A 17,557-nucleotide genomic window follows, 5' to 3' on the forward strand; every position below is an offset into this window, starting at 1 on the left:
TGTCTAAAGCAACTGGAAGATGTTTTCATAGATGAATGGTACAATATTCAATTGGAGACTATTGAAAAGTTGTATAAATGTGTTGCATTTATAGGCAATGTGTGGTTCAACACTTAAGGGCAAGTTATGGTCGTGTGTAGGACCTATGCCGTAGCCTCTACGTATGGGATTCCTTTTGTGTCAATAAAAAAAAACATTTTGATAATGAAAACAGTAAACTCAATTGCAAGAATGTGACATGATTTTCAAATAAACTGCTATTTTTCTTAACAATTTTCTAAGTTTCGTTTTTGCAAATAATAGTTTTGAATTCGCTGCTAGATTTTTCATTTGTGCTTTTTCGAGTTTTCGTTTACGCTTCTCAAGCTTTCGTTCGCCTTTCTGGCACAAATCTCACGTGTGGGCGGGACTTATGGCCACTTTACTCTCATTGGTTATGGAAGATTTGGATTGACAGCTCACTGACCAGGAAGTCGATACTGAAGAGTGAAGCGGATTAGAGAGCAATCTGCTTGCGGTTTTCTGTATTGTATTGTTTTAGTATTTGTACTTAAATTACTTTCTTATTTTGTTAGTATATTAGCAGGGTTGCCAACTTTCACACACTTAAAAGTAGGACACGCTACCAGGCTCTATGACGCCGTAACAACAAGCCAACGTCGAGCAAATACATGATAGCTAGCCATATTCACATGCAACTTTAAGTGGGTTTAGAGGCCGTCAAGACAGCAGTCTATAATTTATAATTACAATGATATCAGAAAAACGAGAAGCCTAGTGAATTTTGGGGAGATATACAATAAAGTGTTATGCTTCCAGTTCATATTTATAATTTATAGATCATAATCGTGGTGGCATTTTATGTATTGTTTCTATCTTTAAATGTTTGTTTATAGTTTAAGAAGTCTCTCTTCTGCTTTTCTTTAACCTGTATTATGTAGGTGTGTAAATACGTAATGAAAGTGTTGTTTGCAAGAGGCAGACTAAATTAATAAAACATTCTAAAGGCCTCTAATTGTGTCACCTTATGAATTTGTTTTGTTGTAGCGTTTAAAAAACATAAATATCATTTGAATGTGTTGGTACTGTTTTATGAGGTGTACTTTCTGTGAATGTAAAGAAAGGGGTATAATACTGTACATTCACCATGAGTTTAAAAATAAAGATACAGTACTTGACTTATAAGTGGACTTAATTCTTTAAAAGGAGACTGTATGCAAGAGCGACATCGTCATCCTCCTCCTCAGCTGGACACAAGTCACCCTCAGGTACATTTATGTAACCGAGATAATAAAATCGCCAAACGTTTCTCTGTACAGTAACTATGCAGCAATGTTTTCATTTAGCACGTTAATTTCTCACAACCCAATAATCTGTAACGTGTCTCTATTGGATGTTACTGTATAATGCAAGTTGTTCGTTCCTTTTTAAGAAAATAATCTTAATAGTCCATAAAATAATACCTGACAAAAAATATAAAGCACACAATGAACGCGCTTAGTAAAGACAGAATTGCTACTGTACAGGAATACAACTTTTAGTGATTTTCTTTATTATCTGAATTACATTCATTTACCTGAGGGTGAGGAGGAAGATGATGAGGAAGACGCTTGGATCCACACCGCACATGACTTACCAACTTCAAATACCAATTACTATATACTAACTAAATAAGAAATAGTTTTAAGTACAAACAATAAAGATAACAGCATGCAGATCGTTCTCTAAGATTCGTTGCACTGTACTGTCTTCAGTATCGATTTATCGACAGTATCGTTAGCAGGGGGGGGTTCAACCACACCTCACTCCTCCACCACCCAGCTCTCCACAAAGCCTAGCCGCCAGGGATCTGGTTAGATGTTCAACAGTACAGCGACCCGACGACCATGCCAGGTCATGGGACTAATGATGATGATGAGTCTCCTGGCCACGGCGGCCGTTCCCAGCTCCTCGTCTTCCGGCTCCAACGTCACGGCCACGCCGGCCATTCCCAGCTCCTCGTCTCCTCGCCCCAGCGTCATGGCCAAGGCAGTCGTCGGGCTCCTTGCAATCCCAATGGCCACCCAAACTGCTGTATCCTCCCTGGCCCCCTGAGCGAGCGGCACCCCCACGGACCCCGTGAACCCTGGTGCCGATAGATCCATCCTGGAGGCATCCTGCCCAGTGTGTCCATGTTCCCTGTCAGCCTCCAGGATGCCCACCCCCCCCTCCCAAGTTGTTACATCTTAGGCTTGAGGACGCGCCTTCTGGGAGGGGGGAGTTCTGTCATGGTTTCCCTCTGTTTCTCCCCATGTTTTCCCCAAGAACTTCACTTCCCACAATCCTTCACGCTCCTGCACCTGTTTCTAGTCTGGTCTGCAATCCCCGCAACTGACAATCATCAGCCCCATCACAAGGGCACTATATATACTCTGCCTGTGTAATGTTTCCTTGTCTCATCTTAAATGTAATTATTATTGTTATTAGTACTGGTGTATCCTATCTCCGTGTGTGTCTATTAAAAGTATATTGGACGTTACTCCTACCTTCGTCGGTCATCCCTGCATTACCGTTACAGTTGTTCTCAGAAAACATGATGTACATCACACTCAATGTGCCTGTGAAAATGGTGTTACTGTAGGTCCTACTGCTGGTTCCATACTGTTTGTAAAGCATTATATCTTTTTTTTAATAAAACTAATTGTAGCGAGGAAGGCGGGACGAGAGCCGGGGGGCAGGAAGGCGGGGCCGGTGGCGTGAGTGATAATGAGTATCAGCTGTACGCGCACCGGTCCCGCATGCCTCACGGGGAGCTAGGGAGCATAAGAGGATGAGCGACGGGAATGCCGACGAGAGAGGACCGGGCCCGGAAACTGTTAAGTTTGTTTATGTTTGTGTGGCCGGCAGTCGACAGTGAGGTGGCTGCCGGTCTTTTGTTCTTGGATTATTGTTTGTTTATTTTTCATTAAAGTTTGTTAAATGCTCGCCGGTTCCCGCCTCCTTCCTTCCCTTCTATTGAACCTTGTTACACTAATGTAAAAAAACAATCACTAAACAACACATTTAAAAGGAATTCTGACTTTTGAAGGCCCCAGTTATGTCACATTCAGCTTGCAACATTTTACCTTGAGCTTGTCATTGGGTTTGTGTTTTAAAGAGTGCATTCTTTTGCTGTTTTTGAAGCTTTGATAATGTTTTTTGGGTGTTTAACAGTGGATTTTCATGTGTCTAGTTTCAAAAAACAACTGGATTTTTTCCAGTTTATATAAAGTCCCTCCTTACGAAAAGCTCTGATTGGTAAAGCTGACCAGGTCTGTCATGATTGGTTCCCCGCTTAGAGCGTATGTCTGAAGATGTCCCACCTACTCCATATCTGCGAGCTTCCGCTTCTCAGGCTGTTGTGATTGGTCGGTCCCCCTCTCAGTGCACGTGTATTCATAAGCTTTGGCTTTTAGCAATAAACAGTAACAATGGCGTCAACTTCACTTCATCAGTTAAAAACATGCGGATCGATCGAAGTGTAATGGAGGTCTGTTAGTGCATGTGTAAACGTCAATCTTTGTTAGAGATCGCAATTACCCCCCCCTACTATGGCGAGGGAAATGACACGGGGCCGATTGGGTCAGACCAGTTACATTAATTAACAATAATAACAGAAGCATTAGTTTTGCCTTTTTATATTGGACCTAAGTTGGATAATAAAACAAGCAGATTGACCAGGAGACATTTGCAAGCAGGACTTCAAAGGACGTTTCATAGAAGTGTTTTAGAGGTATGCGCACACACACACAATATCAGTGTATTACACAGAACAGCTTTCACATCTGATGTTAAAGTCATGGATGCTGTTATTTGACCGTTGGTTATCTTAGAATGTGTGTAGCGGAATTCTTATTACCAGCTGTAGTAATTAAGTAATTAAGCGCAGTCAAATGTTTACAATCTCTGATAACCAAACACTACTCCAGCGGCTCTTCCTCTTCTCTGAAGAAAACCTCTCCCCTTTTTTGGCATATTCCTTTGGGCGGAGGTTTTTCAAAAACTCGGAATAGTGACATCATTTACCCAGGAAGTAAAGGGCTGTTGTCCGATTCCAGACGTTCTCTGTAGTCCTTGAAAAGTGAATTCTGTTAAAGACAATATCTCGCTTGACATTGAACTTTGAGCTTTATCATTTTGCAGATATTGATTATGCTCTAACAGCAACATTACACACTAACTGAAATTTGAAAATTGGCATCACGGGGAATAGCCACTTTAACAAAACTAAATCGCAGTTCTTTAAAGAGACAATAAAACAAGTTTCATCAAAATGAAGCACCACACCTGAGTCATTGTTTCTGTGAACAGGGCTGGAGCTTGTAAACCTCAGTGTAACTCAACAGAGACTCTAGATGTGATGTCAAAACAGATGTATTACAGGACTGTGGTTGGAACTCAAGCCATTGATGTGCCGTTTCATGCACAAGCTACTCCATTAGCCTGACTTTATCCTCCAGAGTCATGAATACATAAAGATGCAGTAATGAGATAAATGCATTTACATGCCTTGGTGAGCAGTTCCTATTGTGCATATGAAACCTTGTCAGGGTACATTTATAGATTTGCAACATGGAAAACTGTTCACACCTTAAGGTGAATGACAGAACAATATTATTTGGAGTAAAACTATATTCTTCTTTGCATACTTTACGTACTATGTAGTTTGTTACCAAGTTCTAGATTTTATTTAGTTAGCAGACATTCACAGAGAAGATAAATTTTAACTCCTGAATACAGTTGAGGCAGTTACAAATATATAAAAACTGTATTCCAAAAGCTGCTTCAAATTTTTAAGTTAAATCAATTTGGTTTTACAAGTCATTGTACTTAAATTATATTCAACTGGCTTAAAAAATCTAGTTGTATTTTACAAAACTTTTAATATAATTTAAATTCAATTTGATTTAACTAACAAATTTAAGGCGGCTTTTGAACTAGAGTTTTTATGTTATTTTTTTAAAGGCGCAGTTCTTAATTAACAGCAGCCACTAGCGTTGTATTATAGATTTGGCACGAATCGCTCAGTCAAAACACGACGGTGGCCACCACAGTACAAAAAGATGTTGTTCTCATGTTGACGCAGGGAAGAGATTTTGCGGGCATTAGAAAGACTGTAGAAAGAGCAATGACTTATGTATTACATCAAATAAAAGGTTTGTGGATTTTAAGTTTAAAAAGAAGGATAAATGTCAGGCAGGAGCTAGGACCTGCGTTAATATTATAAAGACTTTACAGCAAAGACACGTTAGGACTAAGGCTTTTAGCAGATATACTCACAGATATCTATGGAGATACTTTCCAGCAGAGAGCTCGTTGGAGAAAGATCGTCTTAAAATCACCTCCGAGGAGGTTGCTTTGATTTGGATCAGTATGTGAGTAACATACTAACATACCAAGATATGTTGTTGTTGTAATATTAGCTGTGTGACGGAGCAGTTTTGAGCGTCATTGTTTATCTGGAACCGCTTTAATATTGTACTCGTCCAGATACTTGAGCGAGAGCACATTGTAGCTGAAACTGGAGAGCGAACGAGAGTGCATTTTATTCTTTTACTCAATGATGAATAAACTTTCAATTAATCCGCGGGTCACATGTGTTCCGAACCAGAGAGCACGATCCGTACGGATCACGGATCTTCCCGCGATCCATTTCACCACGATACTGCAGCGGAGAGGAAGAGAAACGCACGTTGTAGAGTTGTTTGTCCGTTTAGGGCTGCTGTACAAAACATGGCGGCGAATTCAATGTATGTAGGCCCGCTCTGTATGTAGATATAAACAGCTCATTCTAAGGTATTACAAACTTAATGGTTCATTACATAAGGTCTTTATACACCTCTGAAGAAATAGTTTTGTATATTGTATTGTATTTCTGTCAATAGATCCTCCTAAAAATGCCGTATTGTTCCTTTAAGATGGCAAGATTTATCTGATCTGAGCGACCAGCTTATGTTTTTATTACCTTAGAATGAGCTTTTTCTATCTACATACACAGCGGGTCCCCTTACATGGAAATTCATCATGTTGTTTCTACAGTAGCCCTAAACGGACAAACTGCTCTACAGAGCGCATTTCATAAATACGTTATCTCCTTCAGCAAAGAAGCGAAAAAATGACGACATCTACTGTGTCGGCCACCGTAGTGCTTCCAAAGGCATTGGTGAGGGGTGGGGTGAGCTGTTGGGTGCAATTCTTAAACTCATCGCTAGATGCTGCTAAATTTCATACACTGGATCTTTAAAAAAGGTGAAAAAACATGGCCAATGGCCAGTGACATCCATCTGGCACATATGTACATAGACAAACAATTAAAAAATATTTCAGATGAAACGCAAGAATGCATTTTGCGCAAATGGCCACTGAGATTTATAATGTTGAGCGCTAACCAACATATCTCTGTTTTATTTCAGGAATGACTGCGGCTGCTTCTCTGGTATCATTGGCCTGGGCTCTGGCCTCCTACCAGAAAGCCTTACGTGACTCCCGTGATGACAAGAAGCCCATCAGCTACCTTGCGGTCATCATTCAGTTCTGCTGGCATTTCTTCACCATCGCAGCTCGGGTGGTGACATTCGCTCTCTTCGCCTCCGTCTTTCAGCTCTACTTCGGCATTTTCATCGTGCTGCACTGGTGCATCATGACCTTCTGGATCGTGCACTGCGAGACCGAGTTCTGCATCACCAAGTGGGAAGAAATCGTCTTCGACATGGTGGTGGGCATCATCTACATCTTCAGCTGGTTCAACGTGAAGGAGGGTCGCACCCGCTGCCGTCTCTTCATCTACTACTTCATGATCCTGCTGGAGAACACGGCCCTGAGCACGCTGTGGTACCTGTACCGCTCGCCGGCCAGCACGGACGCCTTCGCCGTGCCCGCTCTTTGCGTCATCTTCTCCAGCTTCTTCACCGGCATTGTTTTCATGCTCATGTACTACACTTTCTTTCATCCCAACGGTCCGCGCTTTGGTCGCTCTGCCAGTCTGGTCCAGCTTGAGGACCCCACCGCCACCTTCGCGCTGCCCCCCGAGGGCGCCACCAATTCCCTGCGCTCCAACCGCGGAGGCACGCTGGCTAAGGACGCTGAACGCGAGGGCAAGTACAGCGAGCGGGACGGTTGCGTACCTGTCTTTCAGGTGCGTCCCACCGCCCCCTCCACACCCTCTTCTCGTGCCCCGCGCCTGGAGGAGACGGTCATTAAAATAGACTTGTGCAGGAATCGCTACCCTGCCTGGGAGAGGCACGTGTTGGACAGGAGTATACGGAAAGCCATCCTGGCCATCGACTCGTCCCCCAACCCGCCCCGCCTCCAGTATAAAGATGACACACTCGTTCAAGAGCGTCTGGAGTATGAGACCACATTGTAGCCTGCACTGTGGAGACACAGAAACACACAAATAAACACTACACAGATGACCATCCACTTGAATAAACAGCAGGACTGTGGCAATAAAGTTCATAGCGCTCCATGTGGAGCAAATAGCATCTAGCCATGATGTTGATTGTCATGAACAAACAAATACAGGCACAACGTATGGATGGAAAGAATCTTTTTTAAGACGTTCTCTTTTTTTTGGTTACCGTAACGTTTTCTTTTTTTATTACTTCTGTCTTGTCAGGGAATATTTGGGTTTTTAAGAAGTCATTGTGCTGGCTGACCACTCAACACTCCTCAGAACTTTGTTTCAGAGCCAGGCTTGCGTTATAGCATCTCCACACGGCAGTGTAATGGAGAAGACACTTGCAAAGTTTGTTTCTTGTTAATTCACAATAGTGCAAATGAACAAAGCCTTGAAACTGGCTGTTTTATTATTCCATTATTCCGACACAGTACGTCTACCTATCGCACTGGAACGACAGTGGTCCAGAATTCATGTCGGTGGTACACACTTAAGAAAATTGCTGATTAGATCCACGAGTCTCTTCGCTAGGGTGCTGAATTCTTTTAGTTTCATCAGCAGTTCTCTACCAGTGCCAAACGTTGTGTTCACAATGACTCTGAACTGTGGGTCTCCACCGCAAACTGTAAATATAAACAGGGCAGCATTTCAACCATCTACTTGAATCCTGTACAAAGTAAAAAAAGAGAACAGAAAAGAGTAGTATGTGATCACCACAACACGCGCAATTGAAGCCACTTGGGGCAGCGAGAACACAAGATTGTTTTCTTCTATTGAGGAGAAGGCAATAGGCCAAGAAAACACTTCCTGGCAGCTCCCATTGGCAATCCAGCCTCATTCACCTCAGTGCTGTGGGCTGATAAGGATCTGTCTGCAAACACACGTGTACTGAGAGAGTGAGGGACACAACAATCCACAGCCGCCGCCAAACTGCACTCAACAGAGCCGGGATGCACTTCATCCTCTGGGTTAAAGATACAGTGTTCTTACAGGCTGGGTCAGGTGTTCGTGAGCCGTATATCTTCCAGTAAAGCACGTGTAGAGAAAAGGGGTCACCTTTCATCATCCCAGAATGCATCTGGAAAGCCATGGAAGTGTGCTGCTCAAAACCCTACAGACCTTTTTTGTCTTCAATTTCCAAAACAGCCTTGAGAAAGGAGCACAGATGCTCCAGGCCCGTTCCACAATATCCGGCTAAAAGAACACAGTATCTTTAAATCTGCCAAATGCATCCTTTATACATGAAAGTGTTGGAGTTTTAAACTGTCTTAAGTTGATACTTTGTGTCTATGTAGAATTTCTGAAGTCATTTATGAAGGTGGTAGCGAAAAACAAGCACAAGTCGTGTCACAGGAAGGAATTTCAGCACAATGAATGAATTTGGTTATTGGCTACGCTTATGAGACACAAATCGACAGAATAATTCACAGTGACAAAAGCTAGATGTGCCTGTTGTGGATTGTTTTTTGGAATGCTTTGTGTGTGACATCCTGTCTGACATTTTAAAATCATGATGTTCTTTTAGTTACGGATTCAAACGTGTCTTACAACATAGTTGCTTTTGCTTAATGCCATTAAGACTTTTGAGATGACTGGTATAAGATGTTAAGATCTGTTTTACTTATCATGGTTGAGTTATATTGAGCTTAGTTTTTTCATCCACTGCAGATAAACATGCAGACAAACATCCTAATTGCGTTGCAAATAATATAAAAAGAACACAGAAAAGAAAAAAATAAGTACAATTTAGATGAGCTCTTTTGAGTCTATAACGAATACCACAGTGAAATGTAGACCTTTGTAAAGCTATTTAGCTACTTTCCTATTTTGTCAGCTTTTTTCCCAGCGTGTCTTATACTTTCATTTCTCAGCGTGATGGATGATGATGATGCTTTGTCTTTGGGCCATTTTTTCCAAACAGCCTCTGTAAGAGTCCTCTGTAATCAGAGCACAAAACACTCGTCTTAGCACACTAATTAGACAACTTCCAGATTCACCACCTACATAAGACCAATCTGAGGGAAGACAAGTGATTTACGACCTCTGTAATATAACATTTTCATGTTTTTCTCATGATAGTTTTCCTCTCTTTTTGGGATGCAATACATGCCTATGTTTATCCCAGACTGCACTGCATCCACGGTTTGGTATTGTGATTAAAGGGATAGTTCACCCAAAAATAAAATTCTTCATCATTTACTCACCCTCTTGTCATTTCAAACCCATATGATTTCACAAAAGAAGATATTTTGAAGAATGTTGGTAACCAAACCAATGGCGGTATCCATTCACTTCTATTGTATGGAAACAAAACCAATGCAAGTCAATGGGTACAGCTGTTGTGCAGTTACAAACATTCTTCAAAATATCTTCATTTCTGTTCTGCAGAAGAAAGATAGTCATACAGGTTTGAAATGACATGAGGGTGAGTAAATAATGACAGAAATGTCATTTTTGTGTTAACTATCCCTTTAAGGGGCAACATTAGATATCTTGAGTCATGCCATTGGGTTGTCATGGCTCTCAAAAGAAGATTTCTGGAGTTTGTTTTTACTCATCCAGCATTTACCAGGTGCAAGGCCTCCATCATTTTTTCATGTTGAAATACGCCATGAATTTAAAACTCGTGATGCAACGAGATGTGTTCAGCGCATAGAGTGAATCAAGGTATTAAAGATTTATCGCCCAAAAGAAGTGCAGGATTTAGGTTTTGAGATGTCTGAACACTGTATGGTCAGAAATATGTATGGTTCAAAATTGATTCTTTTTTTTTAAATCTAATCGTACATTTTATTGTTTAAAGAAGTGAATTGTTTAACACGGGGTGGTGGAAAGTCAATTTAAGCTAATCATAACATTACAGCAAAACTATGTCTCTTTATTTTTGCACTTCTATCTCCATTTTTGGGGGGGGTTGTATTAAAAAAGCCTTTTTATTTAAGCATCAAGCATTCCTCCACTCTGGAAAGATTTAATTCATACCTATAACCTACCTCAAAACGATATCTTAAACAGAACACTCTCCACTTCTAGTTGATGTGGGTATGAGGGATTTTATTGCAATGGTGATCCACAGGTTTCAGTGGAAGAGTTGAAGGCTGTTCTGTTTATTACCATCAGTAGATATGAGCTCTGAACTACACACTTCTAGTACAACTACACACACCGCAGCCAGGGAGAACATTAAATTCATGTTGCATTCATGCAAGCTAATTCTCTTTTATTTGCCTTAAACAACCTTCGCCTTTTTATGGATTCATTATTCATAAGGGACATGTTCTGTTTCTTTTTCCTGATTTGTCTGTATGGTAGGCATGATGCACTGATGTAACTGTCATGATAGGAGGAAGTTGAATTATGGATATTTGTGCTTTGGAAACGGTTTAGTGTAGTTACTGTGCTATATACTGCGAGTAAACAAATACAGAAGTCAGGCTAAAATGAAATTACATATGCAGACAAACAATCAAAATGACAACCCAAACTTTTGGTGTACTATTGATATCTTGCGTCATCATGGGCCGGACTGTTACAAGATTGTGAGCTTTTCGAACTGAGTGTTCTGAACAACGTGGCACTTGTTTCTTTGACTGAGTTCCATGCCGTTGTACGTCAGAGCAGATTTCTGATGTTTCTTTTGTCAAAAAAACAAAAACGACGGTCCTCTCGCACTTGTAGATATAGATGCTTAGATGAACTAGAATGCCATAGATGTGAGGGGGTAAGAAGTAGAGCATTTAGATAATGGGTGGTAATAAATAAAGCACGATCTTAGTACAAGCACAGTAATTTAATTTTAATGTGGCATTAAAGATGGCGTTCAGTCGAACAATGTACAGACGTTACTGGTATTTCAGTTGCAACAGAAGTTCCATAGTGAATCTCAAAAAGCTATTTAACTGTAAATAAATGTATGCAAATGTACATGTGTAAAAGAACATTCCTCTCCGAGTCCCGATTGTGAAGGGTGTCTATTGACTAGAGATTGGCGCCACGAGATGGCAGTTACATATGAATACAGGTAAACCTAGTGTGGTGTATGTGATGTATTAACTGACATAAAAAGCAAAAAACAAAAAAACTGTTTATTATCGGTCTCTTAAGTAAGTTGTATTGTGTGATGAAAGTCTGAAGTGCGTAAAATGCATCAAATCTGTTATCTAATTTTATTGTAAATTGACGAGTGAAGCAAAAGAACGTTACATTTTTGTACATATTGGATTTTTGTAAATTTTTATTTGATTCTAATGCAACACAAAGTACCAAATTCATTTAATAAAGTACACTGTGGTCATTTTATTGGACTCCCTTGCCACCTTCTTTCGGATCGAGTGTGAGTGAGGTACGAATTTTCAAGGTCAGAGACAAGCGTCAATGATGAGCAACGTTGCTTGTATGTAACATATGCAAAGTTCAGTGATGAATTTGTCTAAATATGTATTCTCACACCTCGTATGATTTACAGTTTTGCTCCCTAATTAGAAATGACTCCTGGAGATGCTGGAGGGACATTAGGACCACATGTATAATGCAACGAAAAAATCATGAATAATAAACATTTTCTCCCAAAAAATATTTTTTATTTTTTTCCCAGTGATTTTTGGGGGATCTACAAGGGATGCACAAAAGTTGTTAGTCAATACCAAATATATTTATACATATTTATACTTTTGCATACCCCATACACCAAACCTTATACACAAGACATAGGTGACAAAAACTGTGTCCATGCTGTATTTGATCTTTACATCACACAGGATATTTTTTTTAAATAGACAGATTTACTGAGCCTATTGGCCCGGTTTCACAGACAAGGCTTAGCTTAAGTCAGGACTATGCTTTAGTTGAATTAAGATATTTAGGCACTTTTTAAAAATCTCTTAGAAAAATACATTACGGTGTGCATCTTGAGACAAAACAATGGCACTGACATATTTTAAGATATGTCAGGGCAAGTTATTTTCAGTTAAGACCGCTCTAACATTCATTTTAGTCTGGGACTAGCCTTAAGCCTTGTCTATGAAAGCGCCATCAAGTGTTAAAGAGTGTAACAGCATTAAATCCATCAGTATGTGTTTTATTTATTTTTAATAATAAAATCTGTTATAAAATCATAAACATCATGTTTGACAACATATTAGATTCAGGAACCTTAAAGGGATAGTTCACCCAAAAAAGAAAAGTCTGTCATTATTTACTCACCCCCGGGTTGTTCCAAACTTGCACAAATGTCTTTGTTCTGATGAACACAAAGATATTGTCAGTAACCAAACAAATATCATTGCCCATTTACTGCCGACATTCTGCAAAATATCTTCCTTTGTGTTCAGCAGAACAAAGAAATGTATACAGGTTTGGAACAATCTGAGGGTGAGTAAATGATGACAGCATTGTCATTTTTCAGGTGAACTGTCCCTTTAATGCTGGTTGAAACAGTAATGAATTAATAACCATAAATCACGGGAATGTTATAAATCTTAATGAATTCTGAAAGTCTTGTATCTTGTGTTTATCACAATAAAACCGTGATGTGACTGCACATTTATGGCAAATCTGAGAGCTCGACAAACCATACCATCAATACCAACTGATAATATATAGACAGCAGTTTGTTCCTGACTTCTGATAAAGAGAGATATAACACTAGGACGTGAAGTATTCAAAATCAAACAACAAATGTGACATTGTTAGTTACAACTGTATACATGTATATCTAAAAATTAAATGTGCTTACAAACTGTCCCACACACACACACAGAAAAAAATCACAGTATGTTTAATCATATAAAACACAAACGACTTATAAATTGTAGTTGAAGTATTTGTGAGTTTATATTGGAAACATTGGCTACCCTGATATACTGCAACACATCTGTTTACCAATGCAGAACAGACTGATACTTTTAAAAAGCATTAAAAAGGTACAACACAGTTTGTGGACAACAAACTATTTTGGCAGTGGTCCTTCAAATAGTTCAAAGTGTGCAAATAAATCCTTGATTCAAACGAAATCACACAAAAACTCAAAACCACACATTCTCCAACATGCGCAAGACTACACGTAGCAGATGTTACAAAAACACGCACCATTATTTCGATATCCAACATTGCTAATATGCTGATACTAATATGTTTTCATGACCCAGATATGTCCACTAGAGTGTCAGTAACATATGACGTAACAATATCATAAATAATATCCAGGACTCAATAAGTAGATTTTTCCAGTCTGCGAGAAGGCAAGTGTGCTAATCTTTGTGTTCCCTTTGAAATCGCTCCAGAAGAGCTCTGAGGATGTTTCCAGGTATCTTCTGGTGTTTGTCGATAAGTGCTTGAACTGCTTGCTGCACCTGAAAACATGGGTAGGATTAAAAAACCTTTTTATATGATCGCCATTGGTGTCATTTCTTGCCCGAGAGTCTGTCTTTCTTTCAGTCAATATGTTTTTACTGTGTATCCATACTGTATCTATAGGCACTGTGATTCATTCAACCCCATCTCAAGAAACAAAGTATTTGTGTTTCAGTACAATGTTTGTTGAAAGCTTAAAGCCCTTCTGACGCTGTCCTGTCCATTCTAAAAGCAAGAAACCCATCAGGCTCGAATAAGTGTTGTTATTGGTTAGAGCATGGCGCTAGCAATGCCAAGGTCATGGGTTCGATCCCAGGGGATTGCACATAGTCAGAAACAAATGTACAGTACAATGCAATGAAAGTCGCTTTGGATAAAAACATCTGCCAAATGCGTAAACGTAAATGTTATTGCTAACCACTTGATGGTGGCATGTGATGAAAGCAGGTGAGAGACCAAACCACTTTCTTTTACAGTAGTGTTCTTGTGAATGAACAGAGAAACTGCCTTTGGGAAGGCTGAACATCCTGCACATCTGTGACAAATGAATAAAGCATTTTCTCACTACAGAGTCCATACACTTGCATTTTTGATGAATGGTTGGAACATGCCCTTATAGGACAGCCTAAACAAATGACACTGCACAGAGTATGTTAGCGTAGTCAACAAAAGATCAGGACTCGGAAGGACAGTGTAGAGGTTAAAGCCTCTCGTAGGTTTTTCCGACATTTGAAAAAACCCCAGCTCAGCAACTACAACAAAAAGTCAGAACTTTACCTTTACAGGACCAAAGAGGTACACAAACAGACCAGGCGGTCTAAAGAAGTCCTACCTTTTCAGCTAACTCGGCTGCGTTGAGTTTGGGGTCATACGGAATGGGGTCACCCAGAAAGGTGCGAAATTTGACCGGAAAGCCTCCGTACACCGGTGCTATCGGCAGACGAAACCTCTCATACACCCATCTGTAAAATTCTGAAAGAATTTGAAGAAAAGTTGAGAGTTCTTTACAATGGTAAGTAATTTACAATAATTCACTCTTATCATGAAACCGTTCGAAAATTGTTTTGTGTGTGACTCACTTAGTGTTCCGAGAGAGCGAAACCCCTCCCTGACATTTTGAGTAAACATCGGTATTATTGGCTGGACGGAAGAAACAGATCCTTAGTACAACGAAACAGAAAAGTGTCTTCAAAATGAGAGACGGTCACTTACCACTTTAGAGTCGATGGCCACTTGTGCAAATCCTTTACGTTTGCCCCACAGCAGAGGGTAAGTCTCATCACTGAACAGGGCTTCCCGGACCCCTCCAGGAGAGATGCCCAGGAGGTGGCCGTTCTGCAGGGCTTTTACACATTCCTCCTGCGGTCCGTGGATAACGCTAAACACTTCTAAAATAAGCTTAAACCCTGGCGAGAAGGGCACTTATTAACATTCTGATCATAATGACACATTTAACCTATCATTCCCAAATGTACTGTTACTGAACAGTCACAGTGCCGCTTTAGGTAATGATATTGAAGTTACTAGGAAAATGATTTGCAAAATGAGTCTGGTTTATCAAATAATGCCAGCATGAAGTTGTTTTACCTGGAACCTTGAACAGAAAATGATCAGCCACTGAATGACAAGTTCTTCCTTTCTGAAGGATAACGTTTGCCAAGAAATAATAGTAGTCTATAGGAATCGCCCCATGGTAGTAGACGATTAGGGCAGGTCCTTCATCTGGAACCTTCTCTAAACCATGGATTTCATAACCTGTTATACAAGAAAGACCTGTTTTCAATCAAGTGGAAAACAATGAAACCATGCATTTCTGTGAGGTATGATATATTTAAACTGAAATGTTTACAATGATATACATTCATAACTAATTTGATGATTCATTTTTCCATGCAAAACTTAACAATGAAAAAATGACATCATTGCACTTTGTGAAATTAGAATAGATTAAATGTGCGTAGAATCAGACAAAGCTGTTAGTTAGTTAGTTAGTTAGTTAGATGATAAAGACTGAGCAGTTTACAAATTTGCATTTTAAAATGATAATATATTGCCTGAAACATCAGATCATCATTAATTGAGCTGTCAAATGATAAGATGGTTTAATTTTAGCTGGGGTCCCTGATCTTACAGAACATATTTAGATATAACTTTTAATAACTTTTTTCATTTCCAATTACACTTAGGTTATTCTTATTTATCCTTGAAAGATCTAAATAACAGCACAGTGGAAGAATGTGATGCTGCTTAATTTAGGATAACAAGATATAAAGTTCTATCTTAAAGGAACAGTTGACCGAAAAATACAAATTCTGTCATCATTTACTCACCCTTAAGTTGTTCCAAATCTGTCTACATTTCGTTGTTCTGATGAACACAGGGCGAAGATATTTGGAAGTATGCTTGTAACCAAACAGTTCTTGACCACCATTGACTACCATAGTAGGAAAAATGGCTTTATAAATGTATTTGTTCTGTTGAACACAAAAGAAAATATTTTGAAGAACGTAGAAAAGCAAACAATTCTGGGGCACTTTTGACTACCATTGTCATTTTTCTACTATGTTGGTTACGAGCATTCTTCCAAATATCTTTCTCTGTGTTCATTAGAACAAAGACATTTATATTCAGATTTGGGACAACTTGAGGGTGTGGAAATGATGAAAGAATTTTTATTTTTGGGTGGACTGTCGCTTTAATGAACCCAAACAGAAGCCAAATCCCCATGCAGGCATAACACACCGTGCCATATAGCTCCATGTCCGTCCCAAAGGGTTGCCAGAGTTTTCCGTGCGCCATCCCACAGGTTGTTGGAATAAGCTTCCCTCAGCTGGTTCTTGCGCTTGTAGACGTGGAGAAAGAGGATGGACAGATATAGGAGGATGACTATGAGGAAAGGCAGGATAAAGACTATGGCCAGAGGTGTGAAAACCCAGAGCAAATACTCCAAGAAACTGAGGTAGTCCTCGAGATGGCCAAGCCCCGCCCACTCCTCCCACACATGAAACAAGCAGGAGAGGAAACCTACTGATCCATTCTCAAACAGGCAAGACTCATTCCTGCGGGACATACTGCTTCACTGTTAGCCTCTCCCAGTGGAAGATGGGATCAACAGGTCAACAATCTGCCTAAGGGCAGACCTGAAGATGGGAAAAAAGCACATTTAAGAAAACATTTTTTACAAGTTTTACAAGCAAAATATATTTTTACTATTATTCTTTATAATAAAAATAAAAACGAACCTTATCCTTCGGAAAATGTAGTTCGTGCAAACATACCAACATCAGAGCAATGACCTAAAATACATTGACATTGATGGCATTGAGATCTTCACTCCTGTTCACTCTAACGTTACACTCAGTCACAGGCAAAGCTGCTGTACAAACGTCAACACCGTTCGGAAAAACATGGTCTAATTCATAAAAGATGTAAAGGAAAGGCGTTACAGTTAGCTCGATTAGCCCTGTCTGTCTTATATTACACTAGCTGTAGACGACACACGTCAAACAACAATCAGGAAAGCTTCCAGCAGCTGCGGATCTTGCCTTTTAAAAGTTACTTCATCTGAACAACTGTGACACTGAACCGTTTTGGAAAGCGTTTAAACCAAACGCAGCTCAAAGCCTACTTACATGATGTTAGCTCGATGAAATGGACACTATTGCCCTCAGTTAATGTTTTTCTTCCTGATTGAACCGGCGGCTCCCTTTACATGTGACACGAACCGCATATCGCGTTATCGGAGCTGCACAGACCGATCAGTGTATGACATTGAAATACCGCGGGAGC

The 17,557-nt window shown here is 39.9% G+C and overlaps 2 protein-coding genes across 3 annotated transcripts in view; one reads left to right on the forward strand and one right to left on the reverse strand.

The window, feature by feature from the left end:
• xkr4 (XK related 4) overlaps positions 1-11,713 on the forward strand; it is a 53,009-nt gene extending 41,296 nt beyond the window's left edge. Inside the window, exon 3 of the mRNA XM_057333881.1 lies at positions 6,432-11,713. Coding sequence (XP_057189864.1) covers positions 6,432-7,384 — 953 coding nt within the window. The 3' untranslated portion in view covers positions 7,385-11,713. The remainder of the gene's footprint in view (positions 1-6,431) is intronic.
• A 289-nt stretch (positions 11,714-12,002) lies between these two features.
• tmem68 (transmembrane protein 68) lies at positions 12,003-17,486 on the reverse strand. Of its 2 annotated transcripts, none has more exons than XM_057333882.1 (8): positions 17,401-17,486; positions 17,011-17,064; positions 16,511-16,908; positions 15,356-15,523; positions 14,981-15,174; positions 14,848-14,908; positions 14,601-14,740; positions 12,003-13,767 (listed from the first exon to the last, which is right to left on the reverse strand). In XM_057333882.1, the coding sequence occupies exons 3-8, from the start codon at positions 16,836-16,838 to the stop codon at positions 13,666-13,668; spliced, it is 993 nt and encodes a 330-aa protein (XP_057189865.1). In that variant the 5' UTR covers positions 16,839-16,908; positions 17,011-17,064; positions 17,401-17,486; the 3' UTR covers positions 12,003-13,665. The 2 variants fall into 2 exon arrangements, with proteins under 2 accessions (XP_057189865.1, XP_057189866.1); XM_057333883.1 differs by having other exon boundaries at positions 12,005-13,767; positions 16,511-16,610; positions 16,797-16,908; positions 17,011-17,460.
• Positions 17,487-17,557: the final 71 nt, after the last annotated feature.

Source organism: Triplophysa rosa, linkage group LG5 (genome assembly GCF_024868665.1).
Source record: "Triplophysa rosa linkage group LG5, Trosa_1v2, whole genome shotgun sequence".
In the NCBI taxonomy this organism is placed as follows: domain Eukaryota; kingdom Metazoa; phylum Chordata; class Actinopteri; order Cypriniformes; family Nemacheilidae; genus Triplophysa; species Triplophysa rosa.

Bases quoted from the DNA above. Each gene is read 5' to 3' on its own strand.
- tmem68 (XM_057333882.1), bottom strand. From the start codon at position 16,838: ATGTCCCGCAGGAATGAGTCTTGCCTGTTTGAGAATGGATCAGTAGGT. The intron at 15,175-15,355 runs GTAAAACAACTT...CCTTCTCGCCAG, and splicing joins TTTTCTGTTCAAGGTTCCAG to GGTTTAAGCTTATTTTAGAA. The intron at 13,768-14,600 runs GTAGGACTTCTT...CCATGTTTTCAG, and splicing joins CAGCCGAGTTAGCTGAAAAG to GTGCAGCAAGCAGTTCAAGC.